General features: G+C 30.7%; 4 protein-coding genes and 1 non-coding gene across 7 annotated transcripts; 1 reads left to right on the top strand and 4 right to left on the bottom strand.

Annotated features, from left to right (window-relative positions):
* Window positions 1-313: 313 nt before the first annotated feature.
* Window positions 314-2,908, bottom strand: LOC115701271 (fra a 1-associated protein). The gene is made up of 2 exons (XM_061102522.1): window positions 2,586-2,908; window positions 314-970 (listed from the first exon to the last, which is right to left on the bottom strand). The coding sequence occupies exons 1-2, from the start codon at window positions 2,792-2,794 to the stop codon at window positions 550-552; spliced, it is 630 nt and encodes a 209-aa protein (XP_060958505.1). The 5' UTR covers window positions 2,795-2,908; the 3' UTR covers window positions 314-549.
* A 5,244-nt stretch (window positions 2,909-8,152) lies between these two features.
* Window positions 8,153-8,225, bottom strand: TRNAR-UCU (transfer RNA arginine (anticodon UCU)). The gene has a single exon. It is a non-coding gene; the product is annotated as a tRNA-Arg (tRNA).
* Window positions 8,226-8,236: 11 nt separating this feature from the next.
* On the top strand, window positions 8,237-11,559 carry LOC115700721 (putative pentatricopeptide repeat-containing protein At5g06400, mitochondrial). The gene has a single exon (XM_030628351.2). The coding sequence runs from the start codon at window positions 8,351-8,353 to the stop codon at window positions 11,474-11,476; it is 3,126 nt and encodes a 1,041-aa protein (XP_030484211.2). The 5' UTR covers window positions 8,237-8,350; the 3' UTR covers window positions 11,477-11,559.
* Window positions 11,560-11,695: 136 nt separating this feature from the next.
* Window positions 11,696-14,774, bottom strand: LOC115700722 (iron-sulfur cluster co-chaperone protein HscB homolog). Of its 2 annotated transcripts, none has more exons than XM_030628352.2 (8): window positions 14,302-14,774; window positions 13,893-13,989; window positions 13,721-13,810; window positions 13,374-13,439; window positions 13,045-13,113; window positions 12,482-12,625; window positions 12,178-12,247; window positions 11,696-11,921 (listed from the first exon to the last, which is right to left on the bottom strand). In XM_030628352.2, exons 1-6 carry the CDS (start codon window positions 14,661-14,663, stop codon window positions 12,488-12,490), a joined length of 822 nt encoding a protein of 273 aa, XP_030484212.2. In that variant the 5' UTR covers window positions 14,664-14,774; the 3' UTR covers window positions 11,696-11,921; window positions 12,178-12,247; window positions 12,482-12,487. The 2 variants fall into 2 exon arrangements, with proteins under 2 accessions (XP_030484212.2, XP_030484213.2); XM_030628353.2 differs by having other exon boundaries at window positions 11,696-11,917.
* Window positions 14,775-17,869: 3,095 nt separating this feature from the next.
* On the bottom strand, window positions 17,870-22,426 carry LOC115699257 (uncharacterized). 2 transcript variants are annotated; one of them, XM_030626571.2, is made up of 12 exons: window positions 22,295-22,426; window positions 22,044-22,203; window positions 21,146-21,377; window positions 20,887-21,017; window positions 20,536-20,644; window positions 20,372-20,411; window positions 20,001-20,090; window positions 19,812-19,911; window positions 19,503-19,642; window positions 19,297-19,399; window positions 18,538-19,208; window positions 17,870-18,433 (listed from the first exon to the last, which is right to left on the bottom strand). In XM_030626571.2, exons 3-12 carry the CDS (start codon window positions 21,282-21,284, stop codon window positions 18,145-18,147), a joined length of 1,812 nt encoding a protein of 603 aa, XP_030482431.2. In that variant the 5' UTR covers window positions 21,285-21,377; window positions 22,044-22,203; window positions 22,295-22,426; the 3' UTR covers window positions 17,870-18,144. The 2 variants fall into 2 exon arrangements, with proteins under 2 accessions (XP_030482431.2, XP_030482433.2); XM_030626573.2 differs by lacking the exon at window positions 22,044-22,203 and having other exon boundaries at window positions 22,295-22,413.
* Between the last annotated feature and the right edge of the window lie 4,184 nt (window positions 22,427-26,610).

Below are 26,610 nucleotides of genomic sequence, written 5' to 3'. Positions count from 1 at the left end.
TTGGTAATTAAGATTTTTCCAACGTGCACACTGCACACTACCTTATTATTATTCACTTCTATAATTCTATCAAACAAAAACTAGATATTCATTCCACTAGATATAAACATGTTCATTGACCCAAAACACTTTTTTTTTTTTTTTGTGTGTGTTTTTTTCAAAGCCCCAAAAACCTTAGTTTAAATCACTTTCAGATTAGAAAGTCTTAACAGTGTGTTACATAATACATATATCCGTAATTATATGAAAATAAATAAGTTCAGATTGTACTTTACACGATTTTTAGGATTTTAGATAATTAATAAAGAAAAAGTTTCAACAAACGCGGTTCTTCTAAAAAAAAATAGTTTCAACAATAAAATTATAATAATTACTATATTTGAATTGAACCAACATAATAAAATTATTAGTTTTTATATAAAAGAGCTATGGTGGAGTTTATTAGTTTTAGGAGGAACAATATCTAGAGAGAAACTATCTTTGATAAGTTTATGTACTTTTCCTATTTCAGAAGAGTTAAATCCCTTGGTTTATCTTCAATTCAAAGTTTCAAACATCTCTTGTTAATCCAGAAAGATCTATATCTCCCGATTTGAAGTTTCTTCGCTTTTCTCCCTTCTGGGGATTGCTCTCGATAGGTACCCCTCGATGCTTAGATGCAGGTGAAGATGAGGAATCCCCATCAAAGATGCGTGGATCCCTAAATGCATTACAGAAGCCATCCCTCAAATCCTCAGCAGCTTCAAAGAAACGGCCAATACTACCAAACAAGTTCCGTTCAAATGTGTCAATATCATTTCGTAGCCCTGGAAAGTCGAAGTGTTGTCCGAGTGAATTAATGTCATTGTGTAGACCAGGGAAGTCCAATGATCCCTGCCCTGATGACCCTAAGGGAGAAGACCCTCTGAGCACTTGGTCTGTGACATCGTCTTCAGTGTACTCCTTGTTTGATTGCACAATTTCAGGAGGCCTAAGAGAAAGCAAAGCAAGTGTGAAAGCAGATTCATCATTTATAAATCCACAAAAACACATAATCTCGTAAACCTATACAAAGATTTATCCAATGTTTATAGGGTGTTGATTGTTGAATATCATACAAACAATGGTAAAAAAAATGAACTATTAAGATTCAAGTTAACATAACAATTAATTGAACCAAGATGCTTCAAACGTCCAAGATTAAAATTATTATATAAATTTCTAACGGAAGTTATATCCACAAAGCACTACAGTAAAATTCATTTTACAAACCATGCCAGCTTAAATAATTCCAGAATAGTTGTTACTTGTTACCAAAAACTTTGTAAAATATATACAGAATTAGTCACAATCAAAAACATCCAAAAAGGCCTCTTGATTGCCATCCTTTTGTTTACTTAGGCTGAAGGGATATGCATCCAATTCTCTCAGAACACACCCAACTTGAAGTTATACAAGAGCTCAGACATCATAAACTCTCTTAACTAAAACCTCCCATCCTCGTCTGCGAACCAAATACTTTCCAATACTATTCACTATAAGAAAAGCAAAATCATTGGATGCTCAAAGCACCAGAATTTGCAAGTTGAACCAAAATTGCTTAAGCTAAGTAATTTTCTGAATTTGACTGAGTACCACAATTTGTGAAATTGCTTAAGCTAAGTAATTTTCTGAATGATCAAAACAGTTTGAGTACCACAATTTGTGAACATATAGATTCTTGGAGATGAGGCTCTGATAGGAATTTCGTAACATTATGATATAAACAGTAGCAAATATGGAAAATAATAGATGATACATTGATAAAGATGATAAAGAGAACAAGGTTGCTGGGTATTCGAGAGACCCAGCACTCTCCCAGAACTATTGCTCACTTAACAAAATAATTCCCTACCCCAACCCTTTCTAATACTCTCTTATATATACTACCTCAATACCCTATTACAATGACCTATTTACCCTCTTTATTTAATACCCTAAGACCTAACAGGCTCCAGTTCAGAAAGAATTCACTTTCTGGTGACCATATACTTTTATTCTTTCCAACAGAGGATATGAATAGGTTTTAAGTTCTCTGGCTTCATTTATTTATCTTTCCAAAGGTTTTTATCTCCATTATTCAATGCACACGTATAAGACTCGGAATTCGGAAACATACACAACATTATGAAAACTTCTTCGTTCAATTTCATTACTCATAAATTAGACAATCCCAAATAAAAATTTGCCACTAAATTAATGTAATAACAGGAAGAACCTTGCATAAGATAAAATTCGTAAATTCGTAGCATTCATGTCCCAATCAATCACTCAAACATCCAATTAATCCTTAATGTAATCTGCTATAGAATTCCCCCCCTGAAGTTTAACTATCAATTCCTAGTGTATGCTATTAAACTCCTAGCTATTCCTAGAATTTGTGGTATCAAATAATCCTTCTCTCAGTCAGAAGCTCAACCTTAATTTTTGTAATATATTCATATGCAGGTACGTAAAGAATAGATTTTTATAAATAAAACCGTAAAAAAAAAAAAAAAAGCAAATTCCATGGATGAATTCGAAGAGGAAACAGAGAAAAGAGAATGAAGGTGATAGGAATAGAATACCTTCCAACGCAATCCCTAAGGAGTTGTTCGGTTTTCTCGCACTTCCTGACGAACTTTCCAGGCTGGACCTCGTCCGTCCTGCAGTTGGAGGTGACGACCCTCCTGGTGGTGCAGCGATCGGCGTGGGCACTAGGATTAGGGTTTTGAAATCTGGGAAAGTCCCCGGGTGGCGGTGATTGCAAGTCATCATCTCTCCAAATCCAACCCATTCTCGAATTTTGCAAGAGAGAAAGAAACCGCTAAGTTGAAGTTGAGAAGGAGAAGAGAAGAGGGTTGATTATTTTATTTACTTACGCTCGCAAATTACAATCACCACTCCAACTCTCCTATTTATTTATTTCTCTCTTTTTTCATATTATAAATAATTAAATTTAAAATTAGACCGACATTTGGTTTTTCCTTAAAAAAAAGTATATCATATTTTCATAAAATTATTATGAATAATATAAAATTAATATATGAAAAAAAAAAGATAAAAAGAAAAAGAGAAATTTAATGAAATTTCTTTAATATACGTGTACAATATTTACACATTAAAAATGGAATAGGAATGAGAATGGGAATGGTAATAGGAATAGGAATAGAATGGAATGGAATTTCTATTCTTTTGTTTGGTAAAGATTATGGAATCAATAATGAATAAAAACTGTGATGATTGGTATAGTATAGAATGAAATAGAATTTTTATTATTTTGACCAAAATGTCCTTTACTCTTTTAAAATAATTTTTGTTTTATAAAATTACCATTATGGTACAAATAAAAAAAATGATATATATTTATGTATCACTCTCAAATTGTATTTTTTAGATCTAATTATCAAATAATAAAATATAAATAAATATTTAATTTAATAGTTTATTTTATATTAAATATTTAAGTATCAACATAATGTTATTCATATAATTTAATCATCACACATCGTTTATCCATATAATTATAATAATAATATTGCTTTCCTATAATTATGTACAAAAAAATATAATAAACATATCATTGTAATATTAAATGTTGTAGATATATATTTTAAAATAAAAAAATGTTATCCATATAATTATAACCTTTATCATTTATTTATGAGAAGGGTAGATAAGGAAAAATAATTTTAAGTTGGTATGGAATGGCTTTTCAAGTTATTTTATTTAGGAAAAGTAATTCTTTAGTTTAAATGAATTATAATTCCTATGGAATGAGTTTTCCAATGACAATAAACAAACCAAACACTTGAATGATCTTTCTTTAAGAATAACAATTCCATTCCTACACTCATTCATGTAAACCAAACACTACCTAATCACTTACAAAAGTAAATACAAAATTAAAGAATTTGTATATTGGAATTGCAACTTTATACGTGTACAATATTTACACACTAATCACTTACAAAAATATAAGTGTAACAAATTAAAAGAATATTAGAAGGTGTTCCACGTTTGGTTGGAGGTTATGAAATAGAATGAAAAGGAAAATAAACATTCTTTATTCCTTTGTTTGGTTGTATATTAAAGTGTTGTAATATCATTCTAACGGAATCACCTTTTTACTATTCAATTTTGAAATGGAAGAAAAAACCATTACAATGTATGATGAAAACAAATTTAATAATTTTTTATCAATTTTTTTATCCATTTTAAATTTTATTTCATTCCATTCCTACTCCTATTATTATTCTCATTCCTATGTTTTCATTCCTTCCAACCAAACGCCACCTAATGTATATTATTTAAGTCAAGTATCTAATCCAATCCAATATGCACGATCCAATCAAATCCAATTTGCAAAATGCAGATATCCACACTTGCGCGGATTGGATTGGATTGAAAAATCTAAAATAAAATCTGCACTTGTGCAGATTGGATGTTATTTGACCTTAAAAAATAACCGATCCAATCCAATCTGCACTTAATTATATATATTTTTAAAAAATTATAATATATAATATATATTAATTTTCTAATCATATTAAAAAAAAAGACACAAACTTCTAATTTCTTAATTTTTTTTAGTAATATATTGAGTTGGTGTATTTTATTTGTTTTATAATAAAAAAAATACCAGAAAAATTATTGTTATTCACATAAAGACATACACATAAATTTAAATATATATATATACTAACTTATTTATTTTAATAATGAATACATATATATTTTAGTGTAAATTTAAAGATGAGTACATATATCTATTCTATATAAAGTGTGCCTATATAACTGAATTTCTTGGTTTATGAGAAATTCATGGGTGACTTTTTATTTATATTTAATAAAATAATAAAATATTATTTATATATAATAAAATAAAAATAAAACAAATCTCATTAATATTTGAATTGATATTTGATGCTAATTATTCGAGAGTCACAACCCTCTATCATAAATAGGTACGTGCCGAGGCATTAATATAGCCATTAATATTGCCCAATAGGTACTAACCACACAAAAAATCGGTTTTGGGTTCGTAATTTGTTTCTGATTTAATTTTTATATATATATATATATGCAAAAATAACATAAATAGACTATATATATTTAATAAACACACATAATATTCACGTACTTAATTAATATATTAATTACTTGATATAAATTAATATCATTTATTTAATTAATTTATTCTTTTGGAAGCTATATATCAAATAATTAAATTAAATCGGACAAATATATTATCATTTATGGAAAAATTAATTGTTCAATATGACAATGAGCATAGTTTTTTCTTTAAATTGTCGATAGCTAGCTACGTCTTTTTAATCTTTTTTCTTTTTTTAAAAAAATATATGATCAAACCATGGACTCTCTAAATTAATATAGGTAAGTTTTGATTATATAGCTATTAATATTTGAACTGATATTATTTATCTTTTTATTAAAATTTCTTTAAACTAGAATTCTAAATTGCATTACTGAGAACAAAAAAAAATAATTTTAAGCTTTAAGCTGTAATACATATAAAAGTGTATAAGATTTTTTCTAAACCTAAAATTTTTAATTTCATAATAATTAACAATCATTTATCTGTTTTTATTTTTAAAAAAATACTTTAGCTTACCAAAATCTATAAGAACAAAACCAATGAAGAAAATTTTAATAAAAAAAATGAACGAAGAAAAAAAGTGTCATAAACATTATTGAATAATGGCAATTGCCAACACAAGAATTTCAGCACAAAAAATTATACTTGACCCCTAGACAAGATTATCATGATCTTCCAATCCTAATAATATAAATAATGAACAACACCTCATTAGTTATTCTAGGAGAATGATGCATGGTAATGTCAAAAAAATCATGAGATGATAATAATATTTCTCTAACAATGATACCCTAAGTAAGAACTAAGAAGTATTGTAGCGTTTTATTTTTAAGAGCATGAATAATATTAAGACAATTGAATTCCACAATCAAGCTCTTATTCTCCTATTAAAAAAAACACATTAATATACATGTAAATGATTCTTAGTTTTTACAATAATAAATTATTAATAAACTCACAATTTCATAAAATTATAAAGTAGTAATTTCAATTAATTTTTAAAAATAATTTATAATTTTTTCAAAATATTAGTTATAATTATTATTTCCAATTTTATAAAAAATAAATATAATTTTTTTTAAAAAAAATAATTATTAGAAACTTGCCATAAAAGGTTATTAGATTGTTATCTTATTAATTTTTTTAGTGCCCATCTATGAGTATTACCCATTTAGAAGTGTTCCATATATATATATATATATAAAGTATTTTAACTAAAACATTTCACATTATAATTTGTGAAAAAAAGATTTTTTATCTACAACTTTTAGATAGATGTTATCTTCAATTGTTAATAATTTAGAGATTGATTTTTAATTTTTATTTTTATTTCACACACATTTAAGTTGTGTTTTCTTTAGTATTTTAACATGAATTTTTAGTTTATTTTTAGATTATCTTAAGAACATATTACACTTAAATTATAAAGTTTTCTTAAACACTATAATATATTACATCCAGTATTTACTTTTAATTGTCAAAATTATAAATTATATTATTTAGATATACATAATAATAATCTCACCTATTAAGTAATAATATTTTTTTCTTTAATTGTTAATTATATTTTTTAAATAAAATAAAAAATACCTAACATAAAATTAGTATACGTGCATCGCACGTAAATTTTTACTAGTATATTGACATATATGTATATTGGCTTGATTTATATATAAATGGAGATGAAAATAGATTATTATTGGAGATTAAGAAACAATAGCCTTTTTTTAATTTTTTTTTCTATGAAATATTAAATAATTTATCATTAAAAAAAAACAACCGATCTAAAATAATCGATCTAATCTGCACTATTGCAGATTGGATTGGATTTAAACTATTATGCAGATCAGATTGGATCCAAAATATTAAATGCGCAGTTAGTGCAGATTGGATGTTGTTCGACCAAAAACGAACAGTTTAGATCGGATAAACACCCTTACTAGCTAACCACTCACAAAACACTATACCTTATATTGTCAATGCTCTAATTTCTGCCATTTAGCTAGCAGCTCAATTTGAATGACACATTTATTAAGTATCTATCTGCATATGTGATCTGAATTAAAGTTACACGCATTAGAATATAATAAACCATACTTGGTAATACTATATTAAAGATTTCATACTTTAATACATTACCAACTTATTTTATTCATATTGTATGATCTTAATTTTCTTGTACTTTCTTACAAGTAGAGGTGGCAAAATGTGTCATCGTGTCGTGTTCGTGTTCGTGTCATATTTCATGTGACCCGCTTTTATATTTTGTGTCAGACGTGTCGACCCATTTTTTGACTCGTGTCTAATTTTCTCAACCCTAACCCGACCCGTAAAAAATCGTGTCGACCCACTGTGACCCATTTTACTATTATTGAAGCTGGAGTTATAAAGAAAAATTATAAATTTAGATTCCATTAGAAAACTTATATTCATTTATATATTATATAATTTGTTATATATATAATAAAAATAAATTTGTTTAAATATTTTCAATTTTATGCTAAAAAAAATAAATTTAAAATTTTCTAACTTAACATTAAATCACTAAATATATATTTTTATATAATTATATTATTATTAATAATTTTGTATTTTATTATATTTAAAAAAATCGTGTCAAACGTGTTAAATTCGTGTTAAGCAGGTCGTATCGTGTTTGATCTATTTTTATTTTGTGTCAAGTCATGTTGACCCGTTTTCAATCCGTGTCTAATTTTTTGACCCTAACCCATAAAATTCGTGTCGTATTCGTATTTATATGCCGTGTCGAAACCTATTTTACCACTGCCACTTACAAAATGATACATACCCTATATGAATATAGAATTTTTAGATATTTATTAATTATATTTTTATAATTAACATATTAATTTATTTTTATAAATTGTCCTAATGCTAATTTTTTTTAGAATACTTGTTACTCTTGGTGTGTTTGGTAGTTGAGACTTTTGTTTAAAAAAATAAAAAAACAACATTACTCTACATCTAATTTCCGCCATTTAAAGTAGACATATTTAAAATAAAAATAAAATGTAGCACGCTCGGTGGGACTCGAACCCACAATCGTTTGATTAGAAGTCAAACGCCTTATCCATTAGGCCACGAGCGCTTTGCATGTCTTATTGTGCTTCAAATATATACTTATTCAACACATAACGTTTTTGGGGTTTTTAAAACGGCCAGAACGTAAAGCATCATCTTTTGAATTCTCCATGAAACAAAACTCAGCTCGCCATGAGTGTCTTACCCAGACTCCACTCCACTACTTACAAGCTCCATCGTTTTGGCTTCTCAAGCTTGTTTCGGGTTGACCCACTTTCAAGCATTGCTAGATCATATAAGTCTAAGAAACCCCTGGAGACCAACGTGAAGAAACAAACGGAAAGCAGTACCATTGCGTCGCTATTCAATGAGATTACTGAGATTTTAGGCGCCGATAACTTCATTGCGGATCGGAACTCATATGGGTTTTTGATATCCGCTGAAAACTATGGGAGAGATGATGTGGTTAGTGAAAAGAGCTTGCCTTGCGCTCCAACTGTTTGTGGAAATGGTGAGGAGAGTTTATTGCAGGAAAAGGATGATACGTTGATTTTGGGAGATACCCAGTTGGGTGTGATTGATGTTAGTCCGGTTGTTCATGAGGTTACACAGATTATTCGTGCTGAAAATGGTTTGGTTTCAATGGAAGATCGGTTAGAAAAGTTGGGTTTTGAGTTAAATCCGGAGATTGTTGGGAAAGTGTTGAAAAGGTGCTTTAAAGTGCCACATTTAGCTCTGAGATTCTTTAACTGGATGAAGCTTAAAGATGGTTTTGATCATACTCTTGAAACTTATAATACCATGTTGTATATAGCTGGGGAAGCTAAAGAGTTTGGATTGATGGAAACACTGGTGGAGGAAATGGGGGAGGTTTCTTGTCATATGGATCTCAAGACTTGGACTATTCTCATCTCACATTACGGGAAGGCCAAGAGGATTGGCAAAGCCTTGTTGGTTTATAATAAAATGATAAAAACAGGACATGAACCAGATGAGGTGGTTTACAAGATGATGATAAGATCACTTTGTGTGGCTGGGAAAGCAGATATTGCAATAGAATTTTACAAGGAAATTGTTAAGAAGGAGATAGAACTTGACCTGAGCTTGTATAAGATGCTCTTGAGTTGCTTGGCAAGATCAGGAGATACTGCTGGTGTTCATTTAGTTGCAGAGGACATGATGAAAATTTCCCAGATTCCAGATCAAATTGTTTATGGTTGTGTTCTTAAGAGTTTCTGCTTATCAGGGAGGATAAGAGATGCTTTGGAATATATAAGAGACCTCAAAGATAAAGAGGTCACATTTGGCCGTGAATACTTTGAGACTTTAGTTAAAGGATTGTGTAGGGCCAATAGGATTGGAGACGCTTTGGAAATTTTTGAAATTATGAAAATGAAACAGCTTGTTGATGAAAAGGTTTATGGAGTTATTATCAATGGATACTTAAGAGTGAATGATATTTCTAAAGCCCTTGATGTGTTCCAAAGCATGAAAGAATCTGGGTATTGTCCAACAACTTCCACTTACACTGAGTTAATGCAACACCTCTTCAGATTGAATCAGTACGAGAAGGGTTGCAGGTTGTACGATGAGATGCTCAATGTAGGACTGCAGCCTGATAGTGTGGCAATAACAGCAATGGTTGCAGGTCATGTTCGTGAGAATCGTATATCTGAAGCATGGAAAGCTTTTGAGAGTATGGAAGACAAAGGCATCAGTCCCACTTGGAAATCATACTCAATATTTATCAAGGAGTTGTGTAGAATTTCTAGCACAGATGAAGTTCTTAAGGTTTTGAACAAAATGCAAGCTTCTGAGATAGTCATTGGGGATGAAATATTCCAATGTGTAATATCTCATATGGAGAGAAAGGGAGAGAGAAATAATATTGAGAAAGTAAAACAGATACAGGGAACCTGTAAAGTTGATGCTGAGAGCAAGAAATCTACTGATGATACATCTGTGGAATGGGGAGCCAATATGGATTTGATTCACAAGACAGAGCCAAAGATCGCAGATTTGTATCGATTGGAGCCACTTTCAAAAGTTTATAATGAGAGAGATTTGGAGGAAATTTGTAGAATTTTGTCACTGTCATTAGATTGGTCCTTAATTCAAGAAACTTTGGAGAAGTCCACTGTAAAATTGACGCCGGAACTTGTTGTGGAGGTGTTGAGGAATTGTAACACGAATGGTTATGCTGCATTTCAGTTCTTCTCATGGGTAGGAAAGCAAGCTGACTACAACCACACTGCAGAAACTTACAACATGGCCATTAAACTTGCAGGACGTGGGAAAGATTTTAGGCACATGAAGAGTCTTTTCTATGAGATGAGAAGAAAAGGTTATGCAGTAACATCAGATACATGGACAATCACGATCATGCTATATGGTCGAATAGGCTTAACCGAGATTGCTCTGAACACTTTTGCTGAGATGAAAGCTAACAATTGTAACCCAACCGCCAATACCTACAAATACTTGATCATATCTCTTTGTGGAAGGAAAGGTAGGAAGGTAATTGAAGCCATACAATTATTTAATGCAATGATTCGCGATGGACACATCCCAGACAAGGAATTAGTTGAAAGTTACCTTGCTTGTTTATGTGAAGTTGACAAACTTTTGGAAGCTAGGAAATGTGTGGATTCTCTTCATAAGGCTGGTTTCACAGTTGCCCTCAGTTACTCCTTGTACATCAGGGCTCTTTGCCGAGCTGGAAAGATAGAAGAAGCTTTGGCTATGGTGGATGAGATGGGAACAGATAGAGCAACACTAGATCAGTTTACTTATGGAAGTATCTTTCATGGACTATTGAGGAAGGGGCGAGTTGAAGAAGCACTCGAAAAGATGGGTTCGATGAAGCAGGCTGGTGTAAACCCGACTGTTCATGTTTACACATCCTTGATAGTTCATTTCTTAAAAGAAAAACATATAGAAAAAGCTTTGGAAACTCTTGGAAAGATGAGAGAAGAGGGTTGTGAACCAACTATTGTTACTTATTCAGCTTTCATTCGGGGATATATCGCCTCGGGGAATGTTTGTGAGGCTTGGAATGTGTTCTATCTTCTGAAACTTAAAGGGCCTTCCCCTGACTTCAAAACATATTCAATGTTCATCGATTGTCTTTGTAAGGTGGGGAAATCTGAAGAAGCTCTAAGGCTTTTAGATGAAATGTTGAGTAGTGGCATTGTTCCAAGTACTGTTAATTTTAGAACAATTTTTTATGGCCTGAACAGGGAAGGCAAGCAGAGTTTGGCGCAGACTGTTGTGCAACAAAAACAAGCTTTAATAAGAAGTCGCAAATTAATGACATAATTTTATTTTTGTTCTTGTTAAATGTTTCAAGCAACAATTTTATTTTTGTTTTTCTTATTGAAGAAAATCACTAGTAACCAATAGCAATACTCGACGTTAAACCATCATTTATAATATGTGTAGCCAGAGAAATAAGCCAAGGTAAATTGCAACACACGAAGCTTTAAAACCTTTTCTTTTTTTTTTCGAGGAAATGTGGCTTTGAACTCTTCAAACTTAATAAAATAATTGTTTTTTTAATCTATTTAACAATCAAATTTTATTCTTACAAGCCTTGATATATGTTATGTGATGGTATTGATAATTTTTCAACCTGCGTCTCTGTCTTTGTAGGAGGAACATAAATTACATAGTGTAAGACTGAACAAGAAATCAGCTAGGCTAAATTTCGTCTTCTTTCTTTCTTTCTTTTGGAGCCTCAAATGGATAATAATTTGAACTCTACCTAAAAAAAAAAAAGACCATATTAGATTAAAGTGAAATACAGCTTATATTTATCATAACTGGAATGAAAAGAATATTCAGAAGTTGCTGCTGGCACCATTATTAAATCAAATATGAACAAATCAGTTACACCTTCCACATCTTTCTATTTTTACTCTCCCCAAAATAGTAATGGCCAGTTTAGCAATCATAAAAAGTAAACTAGAACTGATGAGACAAGTTTTGATCACTGAAAGTGGAACAAAAAATAAACTTACCAAGTGATAAACTGGTAGCAGCATGAGAAACAGCAAAGCTTACGTGTTGAGCACGAGGCCAGTAAAGAGTCTGAAAATGATTTGGTTGGTTAGATATATGTGAACTGAAGATTTGACTCCATAGTAACAAGAAGGTGAGACATACATGCTACTTTCAAGTATCGATAGAGTAGGACACGAAAGCGGCAAAATCACTATTTCTATTCTTATTCGCGCAATAGAGATTAGTCAGAAAAGCATATTATCCACAGTAGCGCAGCAATGTGTAGCAAAGATTAGTCAACAATAAACAATATTTGAATACCTTAATTTAAAGCTTTCTCACAATTTCTTCAATAACACGCTCATAATATCTCATTCTCCTTATAGTGTTCACAGCTTCTCCAAAGTTCCGACCATGATATGCATTTGTAAACAAACTGGACAAGTGTTTTAGTTCCTTTTGCATCTGGACAAACATAAACTCGGTAAAGAAATGACAAGGTATAGTGATTTCACAAATGTAGACCAATGAAACGGTTTTAGAAATAATATGCTGGGATTTCTAGTTCTAAACGTGACCAAACAGGTTCATAGAAAAAGGCTCAGTGGCTTACATCAGCACATATATATATATACATACATACATATTTGTACACATATATGTGCCATTCACTTGACATAAATGAGCAACTACTTTTCAATTTTTCAATGCATAGTAATTGAATATAGTGATATTCAAATTTCAGAAAAGGAATGAGGAACAGTTTAGAGAAGTGCCCCAGAATCTAGCATATGAGAAATGAATTATATCCTAGAACAAAATTACTCTACTCCTTCCTGCTACTTTCAGAGTGGCAAGAATGTTAAAATGAAGGCTCACTGTACCTCAGATCGAATTTTATTTAAAGCCTGAGAGTCAGCAGCCTCTTCGACAGATTCCCTGATTTCCATTATCTGCATTTTGAATCCAGAAAGTTCAGATTAAAAAGATTACTTCTAATTTTTCATCATATTCTTAGTAATACAAAACATCGAAAATCCCTGTACTGGACTAGTAAGTAAATAAGAAAATTTTAAGCAACCTCGATTCCTTTGTAGTCTTACACTTTATGGAACAACAGAATCACTCTCTTTAGTATATATACTTCTTAATATAAAATTCTAAATATGAATTAAATTCCATTGCATTGGGCAAACATGCCATACCAACTTACCTCAGCAAGCAAATCAGGTTCTGAAATAGTTTCTTCTTCATCAACATTTAGACCTTCAAGTTTTAGCTGTCACAAAAGTAGCCAACTTTAGTTTTCATGAACTTGTACATGATTTGGTTCACACACACAAACACAGAAAAAAGAAAAAAAAACAGAGCCCGTGAGGCAAACAAAAACACTATAAAGGTCCTTCTAAAAGTAAATCATGGGATCTCCTCCAACCCCTCAGTTTGAGTTTTCAATAGAAGCTTTTACACAAGAAAAATAGGACATGAAAGGACATATTTCATATAAACTCTCATATAGTCTAATAAAATGGATAAAAATTGGAAAGACAGAACACTTACAACATAGATTGCCCTTGACAAAGGCTTGCTTAGAGTGCGGTATGCATCAATCACCCGAGCAGACTGTTCAGCAGCATATTCTCTTTCTTTCTAACAAAATACCAGAAAGATCAACAAGGAGCAATATTTGTCATATTAACAGTCTCAAAGTGTAACATTATAGAGGACAAACCTCTGATTTTGAATGCACTAAATCAGGGTGCAATTGCTTTTGCCAGTCTTTGTACTTCCTCTCCAAATTGTGAACTTCAATATCATACTTTTTCTCCCTAATTACCAAAAACAAAAGAAGCTCCAAAATGATTACAGCAACTTAAAACTATATACTTCCTAATGACAGTAAATAAGTTTATCAGCTTTAATCTAATTTCATAACTCAGCCTATTACAAAAGTTTGAGCTAGAAATTTTATATAATCCTTGCGTGTTCAATCTTATTTTTTTCAACCTACAAACTAGAAAAAGGCTAAGAAAATTTCCAAAAAGATAAAAAAATAACTTAATGCTTGCTTACCACGAAACCAAATCTGAAACCCAACTTCAAAACATTCAACTAAAAAAAAAAGAATTTGATTGACTTACAATCCAAATATTTGAAAGTAATCGACCGAGTGATCCATGGGTTGAATGCACCGACAAGACTGACACACAAGAAACGGCGCCGCTTCAGCCTTCTCATTACAGTTCCAACATTTAGCGAGGACATCCGAGGTCGATTGGGAAGAAATAAAATTAATCCCAGAAATTCTACGCCCAAGAAAATCGAGTCCAGGAGTAGGGAAGAGCCTGTGATTCTCCGAGAAAGTGGGAGGTGAGGATGATAAGAATGAAGGTCGATATGGAGATTTGGCTGCGAAGTCGAATTGGTGATTAGGGTTGGGAGAAAGGGTTCGCCGGAGAATGGCGGTGGAGGAGAGAAGGTTCCGCAGCTGTGGTCTCGTCATCACCGGAAATGTACGGTTTTGTTTTCCGTGAACTTACCGTGTACACTAGACAAACCGTCACTTTGCCTTTGCTCGTATAACCGATTCTTTTTTTTATCTTCAAAATTTTAAAATGGCTAATTAAGATTTACATATACTTCCTTCAAAAAAAAAAAAAAAAAAATTACATATAAATCTTACCTTCCAAATTTTTTAACTGATTAAAATTTCTTCTAAATTATTAAATTTAATTTTATTAACGTGGCAATTATCAAGGGGTTAATTAAAAAAATACTTCAATTAACTAAATTTACAACTAATTCATATTTAATTAAAATATATTTCGTTTTATATGTATTGTACTCAAAATACAATAAAAGAATCACATGAAGAGTATATTGAAGTGACATGGGCAAAATTAGTAAAGTATTTAAAAAAATATGGCAAAATTAAAAGTAGACAATATAAAAAGAGTATAGAGTCTAATTTCCTCAATTATCAATGTATCCAGGGTCATCCTTAAGTTGAAATGAGTCATAGGTAAAAAAAAAAAAATTAGGCCTGTATTATAAAGATAGAAAAATTCTACAATGCACCCCCTTAAAATGGATATATTAATGCACCCATATCTGTTTTAGCATCCGAAATAATTTTTTAGTCAAATTTTTTCTCATGGTCATGTACGTTATAGTTATTTAAGACATCCTGCAAAATTTTAAGAAATTTAGAAAAGTTTAACACGCCGAAAATTATGTTCAAACAGTGTGTTGCACGCGTGACTATTTTATTTTATACGCGTGTAAAATAGACTATTTGAACATTGTTTTCTATATTGTAAATTATTCCGAATTTTTCAAAATTTTATAGGATATCTTAAATAGCTATAACGTACATGAATATGAAAAAAAAAATTAGACTAAAAAAATTTTCTAGATGCCGAAACAAGTCAAGGGTGCATCAGTACATCCCTTTTAAGGGGGTGCATTGTAGAATCACCCATAAAGATAAATGATATTTTTAAAATTATTAAAAAAATGTATATTTTTTAAAACATATTTTTTTTATTCGGGGCCCTAAAATGAGTTGGCTCTAGGCAAGGGCCTAGCCCACCTTAGCCTAGGGCCGATCCTGAATGTATCAAATCGTGTTCCCGAACTTTGACATGTACTAAAGCATATTCTCTTTAACTTATAAAAATTCTTGAATCCACAAATCTAAAGTGTTTAGATTGCATTTTTAACTGTTGGGATTTACTAACTAATAAAAAATCAGAAATTATTTTATGTTGAATGGTTCACATCATTAATTTCATGATTATATGTTTAATATATAAATTCTATTAAATCCCGAACATATAGTTATTCATGATTATAGTGTTGTCTACACAATGGAAAAAAAAATCATGATCATATGCTTCAAACTATTTAGTCTCACGATTTATCAGTGGATTAGATTTACACTGACGTGATAATCAGCGATGTGGTTTACTTACACTTGTATAAGTGGAATGTCCTTTTCAGGGCGTTAGCAAAGTAAACTAATATCAGATGTATCGGTTATACATCAGAATGGACTGATATTGACAGCAGAAAAGATATCATAAACTTACTTTTATGTCTTTTCTAAGTCAATGTCACTTAGTTGATCATAGGTCGATTGATCTCAATCTTGAGATTTTTAAGTTCTAGCTTAATTGTACTATATAGATTCTTTGACTTGTTCGTTACATCTTACCAATAAGATTTGCCCAGTATTTACATCTTGTAAACTCAGTAGTTCAATTGAGTGGGAGCGTTAATTATAGATTTAAAATCTATAGCTTCTATAATTATTAGAAGTGAAACGATAGTTTCTTTAGAGCTTAGCTTAACGCGATAAATGATATAGTGCGTTCATTTCAGTAATTATATTAGTTTATTAAAATAGCATTTACAAGTAGTTAATTAAGTGTTTTAAGAATAAAATACATTAAATGGTAAAATGGTAAATTTTTTCCTACTCAATGTAAATTATATATAAACGATATGAACAAAAATTTATGATTACTCATGATTTAGGTTGATCTACCATTGCTCATCGTTCTGATATGAATTAAGTCTTTATATTAAACAACATGTTAGATAAATACAACTTTATTCATATCGGTTCTTATCATATATAATCTTTATTATATACAACACTTTCACTTTGATGTCATACTACATCCGTAATCTGAACTGAGATTACTTGCACCAAAGAACGTGCATCAGTGAACCGTACTAGCAACTATTGATTAAAGATTCTATAACTCTAATATGTTGTTGACTATTTCATTCATAGCTAAGCAATCTTAGTTCTTTGTACAGCTACAAGCCACTGTCTCATATATGAATAAGGAATTTTTCGGTATTTATATGTAAATTATTCAATAATAAATATTAATAATTTAATATCCAAGCATATATTAAAATGTTCAACTTTTTATTAATAATTAGAAATGCCCTCATAAATTTTTTAAGACATGAATCCTAATACATACGTCATAGTTTAGGAGACAAAAATTATAAATAACTTAATTATCGAAACACGGTTTTGTTTTCTAGTTACTTAATATAACAGAAATAGAGAATCCAACAACCACCCATCATGTGTTATAAAGCCCCTCATAGTCTAGCATCTCTAAATAACATCCATGCAACCATTACTCAAACTCTTCTTTAATAATGTTGAGAAAATGAACCTTATACATGACAAGCACAAACCCCTAGCATTCTTTTCTTTACCCAAAAGGCATGAAAAAGACATAAGCATCGTATCTAGTACAAATTGAAAGTAAGAGATCCTTCCATTCGATAGGGGAATATCATGAAAGTATCATCCAAACAAAAATCTTTACTTTTTGGAGGAATAATATGCCATTACCAAACTTTATTTATAGCTAATACTTTGTATAGAACTCCCTTTCACTATCAAAATGCCACACAATAATAAATCAAATAAAACGTGCACCTAAATAAAATGGACTAGCAAATTCTAAATTCCAAGATAAGATTCACCACTTTTGCCAGCTATTAAAAATTGATTTGGAAAAATAGAATTTTATCATCACAGAAAATGGCCTCTCAATATTATTATTATTATTATTATTATTATTATTATTATTATTCAAACCACAAATTTATACTTGCTTACAAACCCTTTTGAGAAGAATTCAAGTTGGTGAATAGAGAAGGATTTAACAAGTCCCAAATTCGAATCTCCCCAGCTATCTCTTATTGTAAAAGATAAAAAAATAATCTCTTTACAGCATATTTTAACAAGAATTCATGCAAATCTAAGAACATTAAACTTATCTGTATGCCAACAATACTTTCTATATTATAAAGTTTATTTTCATAAATAAATTAAGATGTTACAAATTCACTCTTTTGTGTCATGTATTAGCCATGTCAGGCTTCATCTACACCACCATACTTCAAAATCAGATTTCTATTGTTCAACTCTGCCTCATCTCCTAAGGACTCTAGCCAATGCAACAAAGCCTAGAACTTCTTTGCTTCTTACGCTTCTTTACTTTGTTCGGACTGCTTTTATAGACGCCGTTCGTATCGCTGCTAGGATGCTTATTATTTTCTGTAGCCATATTATGGTTCATAATCGGTATCACTGGTGGCTCGGTTTTGGCAGAACTAAGAACAACCTGATTGGTGGTGTAAGTATCATCACAAGGAATTGAGATTTTATGCTCTGGGGAAGCCGGTGCTATTCTGTTATGGCCAACCTCCTTTGAAAATGAGTTCGATCCTCCTCGCCTAAAAGCCAAAGAAAACACATGGAAAAAGGATTTTAGGTACTAAATCTATGGTTTGTGTTACATATGACATACATACTGAACTTCAACAACAAAAATTCTGACCTGGAGTTTTGAATGGCAGGGCCATTTCCAACGGACTCTTGGGACGATGTCCTTTCGGTGGTTTCTTTTCCAGACTCAGCAGTAACTGCAACATTTGAACACACTCCTGTATCTTCTCCTTCAGATTTTGAGTCCTCATCTGGATTGTTTTCTTCGGGAGACCTTTCGCTGGTGAACCAAGAAGGGGTTTTGGTATTAAATCCGTATTCTTTAACCATAGAAATAACTTTCTCCAATGTTCCAAGAGCTTGTTCCACATCTGAGCTAATAATAATATTTCGCTTGCGGTTAACATGGGATGTTTCTGTCATTTGCTCAACTAATATTTTATTGTCAAAATTCTTGCTGTCTTCGCTCTTGATCTCCACAATCTCACAAGAGGCTGTACTACCAGCAACTTGCTCAGGCAATTCAACTATGTGGCTATTGCAATTACTGTTTTGATCTATTACCTTCGAGTAATCCAAATTACTCGTGGCTTTTACTTCAGAGAGATCTGCTGCTTCGCTCTTGAGTTCTTCTTCTTCGACTACTACTACATCTACAGTTTCTTCTTTCAAAGATCCATTTAATTTATTAGTGGAGCAAAGAGTTTCACGTATTCTAGTGTACAGTGGATCCTTCAAGGCTTTGTTGAATTCGTCATCACCTGTAAACATCGAAGCCACTGCCTGCAGTTTTTCACATAATTTAGTCTGAGTGCATCTGTGCATATTATAAATCTAATTCTTAGCATATCTTGTGGAACAAAAGATAAACCTTTTGATAAAGTCTGAAACCATTGCCAATGAGCTGCCTTGAGATAAAATTAATAAGAGATGGTGGGACGAAATCCAGCTTTATATCCATACTAGCTATTGTCCTGCAGAGTTCAACAAAGTTCAGAAACATTTATGTCTTACCACTTTGATAATTCATTTTACATGAGGCATTCGAAGGGCGCCAACCAAACAACCACAACTTACCGAAAGTAACTTCTTTCGGATGTAACCTTCTGTATAGCGAAGCCTCCCACTACATCAATCCTAACCACATCCTTCGCTTTGGGAATTGCCTCATCGGAGAAACCATGAGTGCTAGCATCAATGCTTCCCGAATCAGAGACCTGTGATCAAAAGCAATTCTTTTAGTATGGATACCAAATTAATTTGTGAACATTAACTCTTTCTTAATGTCACTTTGCGAAACAACCTTCTCTTAATAATTTGTTTTGCAATCAACAAAAAAGTAAAAGGAAATAGAAAAATAAATTTAATGACCCATTAGTTTAGTACCGTGTTTAGGATCACAACTAGAAGATCATCTTCAAGGTACTCAAATAAAAAATAGTGTACAATAGCTTCTCTAGTTGATAGTGGCCACGAAACCTTCACCCTTTCTTCCAAAAAAGATAAAGAACATTCAATATTCAAAGAAGAAACCAAAATACAAGTCGATTTTCTACAGTTGCGTTCTAGACAAACCTTACTAAAGATATCTGTTCACCGATCCGAACCTTCTGCAAACAATTGCAAGAGAGGATTTTGAAAGTTGGGATTGTCGATTGAGGCCACCTGAGAAATTAGGAAAAAAGGAAACAAAGTTAATATCTACATCTAATCACAGTTGTCTCCCATTGTTCCACAGTAAATGTTTGGTGTGAAACATTAAATCTGGGCAATATAGACGTTAGAGCACAGATGATGGATTTTTACTATTTTTACTTCGAAAAGGAATAAAATAGTGAAGAGAAATTTCCTTATTAAGTGTAGTCACCAAATTATCATTGTATGTGCCTATTAGATTTTAGTCAAGAATAAAAAAAAATCACAGAGACATGAAGGCTATGACTCACCATTTCCTGTAAAGTGCTGACTCCCATGAAATACATAAGCCTGCAATGAGAAAAAAGTTCTGATTTGATCAAAATATCTAATTTGCTTTAGTAATCTAACTGATTTGAAGACTCATTATTGTAAAACAAGGCTCAAGTATTTTAATAGTTTCAGCTGATCTTACAAACATCTAAAGGTCCATTTACATAGCCTTCTACAAGTAATGAATGAAAGGGAGAGCCTTGTGGCCCTTCGCGATACATAACACGAAACTCTTCATTGTCCTGCTTTAACTGTAAAAATATGAACAAATTCATTCATTAATTGCCAAAGCATAAACTCAGCAATTCACGAAAGTAAAAATGAGGCAAACTATTAAACTGAACAGCTTATGAACTGAACAATTCAGGCATTATAGTTCTCTCACTTCTCCAAATTATTGAATAGAATAAATGATCAAAAAGGAGTTAAATTATCTGAACTACAAGAGGAATGAATTAACAGCAAGAAACCATAGGCAGAGTAGATATCATACTTTCCATTCTGGATGAGATGCTGTGTCATGAGTTTTTGATCCCTCAGTGCCAACCTCAGAGACACTCCTTAACATGTCAAGAAAATTCGACACTTCACCGGTCCTCTTTTCTATTACCGCATCACTACATCCTGTAGAACTCAGAAAGGCTGGTTATGGTGTTTGACAAATTCAACAAGTATGTTTCACTTTCACATTACTGATTAGATCAATAAAACACAGCAAATGGTTATAATGTTATGAACCAAAAAAAACCAACCTTCGGTTTCTTTCCCTGAAGATTGTAGGATTTGATTCTTTACAAGGCTCTTAAGAGACTCAGCATCTGTTAGCTTGGGAGATGATAGTGTTCTATCTAGCCTCTCCCTATATTTAGTGATATTATGCCGTTTATCCATTTTTGCATCTCCCAGGAAGCTACAAACCGTTCTCCAAAACTTTTATGAAGGAAACTTAAGCAAAGTATTCTCTATAGACTCAGATATCATCTCCTGAAGTCGAATATGAAAGAAATCAGAATGTAATCCTCAGCAAAATAAATAGATAAATAAAAGAAAAACAATTATAACAAAGACCCATCATGATTCATGACCCCTTGGCTAAAGGTTTATTTTTGAAGAATCACAATCTGATTACACTTTCCATATGAGACAGCATATGATACCATTGAAGCAGTAAAGGTTCATCAAAAGAGAATAATATAAATCTTTCTACTTCTCCTAACTTTCTATAATACCAATAACATTCTAAAACCAAACAGCAAGCAATAACAAAGAAAATCGTAAATCACTTCATTACACCAAGCTAGCTACTTCAAAAGGGTAATAAAACTATAATATTTAATAGCCAAACCAAACCAGATCATCATTAAAACTGATATATCAAAATCACAACTAAATAAAAATCCACAATAAGTTAGCTACCATTAGTAAACCAGATGAAACTTCAAAGACTAATCAAAACAATGAAAAAAAGAATACCCAGAAAAGTAAATGAAAATTGAAGTCAAATCAAGCTGGCAAAGTAGAAGTCAGCTGACCCCTTATAAGAAAATTATTAAAACAACCCAGAATGAAAAAGAGATGTTATGATCTTCATTCCTCACAACCCCATGAATTGAAATTGCAGATCCCAAAATAAGAACAGTAATTTCTCACCCTTTAAAGGGAGACATTTGAGACAAGACCACCTGATGTTTGACCACCTAGACGGATATAGAACATGGGCTTTGCCTCTTTCCTTGGGTATAACGATTAACAGGGAGAGAATCCAGACACAGAGGAGAATCACCACTCACAAAGGAAGCAAATCACTTTCCTTTTTTTATTTTATGAAAAAAATATATATAATTATCGAATAAATATGATTTGATTATGTTAATAATAATAGTACAAATAAAAGTACTTACTTTGATTTGTATTTTGTAGTGTTTATTGGTTGAGGGGCCGGTGTTAAAAGTGGGCATTCATTCCAAAGTAGTTGGCAACCGCTAACCTCATATATAGGTATGGAGTCGTATTTGACTCACTAATTTCATTAAATTATGAACCCCAAATATCTGCACTCCACAAAAATATACAATTTGTAATGAAAGATATTATTTTTGTTTTTTAAATTATTTTAATTTTTAAAATAAAATTCTACAGTGTTTTTTTTTAAAAAAAAAAAAATTGTTTGACGTTAAAATAAATTAAAAATAATTATTCAGAAGTTTGTATTTTTTTTCATTAAAAAAATTTAATTAACAAATTATATATAAACAGCTCAATTCAACACATTTATTTTTCCTAATTTAAGAATATTTCCTTATAAAAATTAATAATATTTAATATATAAATACTTTTTTTTTTTGAGAAATAATATATAAATACTTAATGTTTTTAGTTTTATGCATAAACACCTAAATATTAGGTATTTATATTGAAAATGTAACTTTAGGTTAAAAAATAAGAAAAATTGTGTAACTTGTTGGTTGTTTAAAAGATAATTGTATTTCATTTCAAGAAAAATAGATAATTATATTACATTAAGGATTTTTTATTATTATTTTTACACTTAAAAGTAGTTTTTTTTTTTACGCAACTAAAATTCACATAATAATTCACATAAAAATTATTGAAATAACCTAAATTTTAATTTTTTTTAAAAAAAGTATGAGTTTATTTCCTTTAAATTTAAAGCTAAATGTGTACAATTTATTGGGTTAACTATTCCTAAATTGATAGTGATTTAAAGAGTAATTTGCGGCATAAATACTTAAGTTTAAATTCCAGTTGTTTATAAATACCTAAGTCTAATTTTTGGCGGTATATACTTAAGTTATAATTCTGGAACTTCTATAGGTACCTGGCTAGTGTCAATTAAATTGCCACATGACAATTCCTAATTGGTCTATGTCATTTATTTTTTATTTAAAATTTAAAATTTAATTTAAATAACTAATAAAAAATTGATTAGACATTTAACAGCTAAGTACCTATGAAAATTTTAGAATTATAATTTAGATATTATTACCGCTAAAAAGTAAACTTAAATATTTATTTGCAACTAAAAGTTAAATTTATGTATTTACGCTACAAATTACTCTGATTTAAAATATTTATCTTATATATAATAAGACTCATCTTCACGTCCCGCTTAAAGGACAATAATACCCTTCTATTGCAGCTGGTTGAAGTGGGTTTATTGTATTTTTCATACAATTATATATTTTTTTTGTTCACCGCCTATCTTCTCCTCACTTATCCCCAATCCTGCTTCACCTACTTCATTGCCACTTTTCTCCAAAAAAATTGACACGCATTCGAACCCTAAGTCTCTTGTTCTCAAATCTCACGCTAGCTATCTGTGCTACCTTAATGCTCACTTTGATCATGGATATCAAAAGATTCTGATATTTTTTCTTTTACTTTCATTTATATTGATTTATTTATTTTTCAAAGTCATGTTTAATTTTATTTATTGTGTAGAGTATCTTTGATCTGAGTTTAGGGTTTTATAAGAATTAAAAGTTGTTTGGGCCATGCTGATTCAATGGTAATTAGTTTATATTTATTATTAGACCTAAAATTTCAAATTAATTCAACTCTACAGATTTCTATTAGTTGAATATTTTTCTGAAAAACTCTTTTCACTTAGCTTGTATGAAAAACCAGGTTTACATTGTTTAGTATTTTCTTCTTACTATCATTTACCTTATTTTCTCTATTTACCCAAATTTGTGTATTTTTTTTTTAATTTCTTATACTTCGTTCAATGATTTGGCATTTTGTTCTACTTAATAGTTCAATTGCAAACGAAATGTGATTTAATTTATGTCTTTGAATTCTTCTATAAATTTAAGATGATATATAGCATGTAAAAATACTTGTACAACACAATTATATAAGTTTTATAATTATATTTTCTGTGTTTATATAAATATAAGAGTTCTATTAATGTCATTGACATTGATTTATATAAAAAACCATATTTGCAATACCATGTAACCCTTTAATTTAATATTTTTGTGTGTTATTCCGTTTGGTTTCCTTGTATATGCATGTGATCTTTAGTTTCTTTCTTGAAATGATTTAATGAAATAGGTGCAGCCCATGGACAAGTCTTTTCTTACTCAAAACTCATCAAGTTATATGTTTTGGTCATGCATTGCACTTGTAAAAATGTTATTACAAATAAAAGTTTGCCATATATCCTGTTTCATGAATAAATTCTTTTACGAGACACCACTCTATTTGACTTTGAATATTTAATATGTCTCAATTATACATCCTTGTATTTGCTTAAGCTTAAAGGCTATCATGCAAACAAACTATTTCATTGACTTTATACAAATAAGTATATATGTTTGAATAATTCTTGTTTGAATCAATTAATCAAACTATGTGGTTTGTTATATATATATATTTATTTGGAGTTTTGGATGTAAATATATTTTTAGCTCTTTCCATTAGAGATATTACTCTAATTAGATTTTGTTTTTTTGGTGCTATCTGCAAATTTTGATAGGAAAATCTAATATAATATGTTATTATTAAGTTTCTGGTGTTGTATTAGATACTTTTTAGACAAAATTAAGTCTGTCAGCTTTTAGGATTTAACTTGGTCACTTGGAGCACATTATCTCTGGCTAATTCATGCTATTGAAAGCCGAAATAAAAATGATGTAGTTTTGCTCCAGCGTTATCACAAAGACTATGTTGATGAGTCCCTTGATCCGTAATACTAGCTCAAGTATTTACTACAACCAATATGCTGCAGAAGGCCTATCCAATTATCAAACAGAACTTATAAGTTTCTTTAATTACTTGATGATGATTTAATGTTGATTTATAGTAATAGACAGAGGCAAGCAGAAGAAAATCTATATGGGAAAAAGTTAATAAGCTAACTAAACCTCTACACTTTGATTGAATGGTGTTTTGATATTATTATATATTAGATCTATACAATCTTTTGTTGGGTTTTATGCCCTAAATAAAACTCATTTCAATATAATCAGATTTACTTATTAATATAGATCAGAAATAACATTTAATGTTGCATGGTTCACATGATTTACTTCATGATTATATGTATATAATGTATAAATTCATCTGAAACCCTTTTCACATACTTGATCCTGTTTATTGTGTCGTCAACACATTGGAAAGTAAACATGACTATGTGAATAAAGTTTCCTAGATTTATCAGACATAGGGTTTTACTGATATGATAATCTACAACAAGAGTTTACTTGCATTTGGAGAAGTGCTATGTTCTTTCCAGAGCATTGGTTAAAGTAAAGCTCAGGTTGGATGCATGGAGTATGCATCGGAAGGGACCGATATTGAACTTTGACTTAGATTTAATTAAACTTACCGTAAAATCTATTCAAGTAAATATCGCCTAGTTGATCCTAGATCAAATGATCTTAATCCTGATATGATTAGGCTCAATCTTGAAAGGCTATTCGTGTTCTTTGATTTGTTAGTTAAGCCTACTTTTAGGTCAGGGTGATACGTACATTTTGGGAACACGGTAGTGCAATTGAGTGGGAGCGCTATCATAAACATGGAATCTATAGCTTCTATCTGGCGAATAGTAAGCAAAGGATGATCTCCTTCGAGCTTGACCAAACGAACATAAATGGTGGAGTACTCATTTCACATAAGCTAAAATATCATTTATACGGGGTCAAGTGTTTTAAGGATAAAATACATAGTAGGGTGTAACGGTAATCTAATCCCTTTATAGTGTAGATCATTCATATAGAGGATCATTGATCACATTAGGATTATAACAATGGATAACTAATGATGTGTCTATATGGTGGAACATATAGAGCATTCAATATACTGAGAGTGCAATTCTAAGTTCTATGCGTGGATTCAACGAAGAATTAATAAGTTAGTGAATTTTAGTGCTAAATTCTTGATCTACTTATTGGAAGCTCAATTATATAGACCCATGGTCCCCCCACTAGTTGAGATAATATTGCTTGTAAGACTCATGTAATTGGTTTTGATTAATCAATTATAATTCACAAGTTAGACTATGTCTATTTGTGAAATTTTCACTAAGTAAGGGCGAAATTGTAAAGAAAGAGTTTATAGGGGCATATTTGTTAATTATGATACTTTGTATGGTTCAATTAATAAATATGATAAATGACAATATTATTTAATAATTATTTATAGTTATTAAATAGTTAGAATTGGCATTTAAATGGTTGAATTAGGAAAT

The sequence above is a fragment of the Cannabis sativa genome, chromosome 8 (genome assembly GCF_029168945.1).
Source record: "Cannabis sativa cultivar Pink pepper isolate KNU-18-1 chromosome 8, ASM2916894v1, whole genome shotgun sequence".
Classification (NCBI taxonomy): domain Eukaryota; kingdom Viridiplantae; phylum Streptophyta; class Magnoliopsida; order Rosales; family Cannabaceae; genus Cannabis; species Cannabis sativa.
The sequence above is the reverse complement of the archived record's forward strand: the minus strand, read 5'-3'. Positions and strand labels throughout refer to the sequence as shown.

Excerpts from the sequence above, each read along its gene's own strand:
- LOC115701271 (XM_061102522.1), bottom strand. The coding sequence starts at position 2,794 with ATGGGTTGGATTTGGAGAGATGATGACTTGCAATCACCGCCACCCGGG. Across the intron at positions 971-2,585 it reads CTTAGGGATTGCGTTGGAAG|GCCTCCTGAAATTGTGCAAT; the intron begins GTATTCTATTCC and ends GCTTTCTCTTAG.
- LOC115700721 (XM_030628351.2), top strand. The coding sequence starts at position 8,351 with ATGAGTGTCTTACCCAGACTCCACTCCACTACTTACAAGCTCCATCGT.
- LOC115700722 (XM_030628352.2), bottom strand. The coding sequence starts at position 14,663 with ATGACGAGACCACAGCTGCGGAACCTTCTCTCCTCCACCGCCATTCTC. Across the intron at positions 13,811-13,892 it reads TAGTGCATTCAAAATCAGAG|AAAGAAAGAGAATATGCTGC; the intron begins GTTTGTCCTCTA and ends GTATTTTGTTAG. Across the intron at positions 13,114-13,373 it reads AACCTGATTTGCTTGCTGAG|ATAATGGAAATCAGGGAATC; the intron begins GTAAGTTGGTAT and ends TTCAAAATGCAG.
- LOC115699257 (XM_030626571.2), bottom strand. The coding sequence starts at position 21,284 with ATGGATAAACGGCATAATATCACTAAATATAGGGAGAGGCTAGATAGA. Across the intron at positions 21,018-21,145 it reads TTCAGGGAAAGAAACCGAAG|GATGTAGTGATGCGGTAATA; the intron begins GTTGGTTTTTTT and ends TGAGTTCTACAG. Across the intron at positions 19,209-19,296 it reads GTTTCAGACTTTATCAAAAG|GCAGTGGCTTCGATGTTTAC; the intron begins GTTTATCTTTTG and ends GAAAAACTGCAG.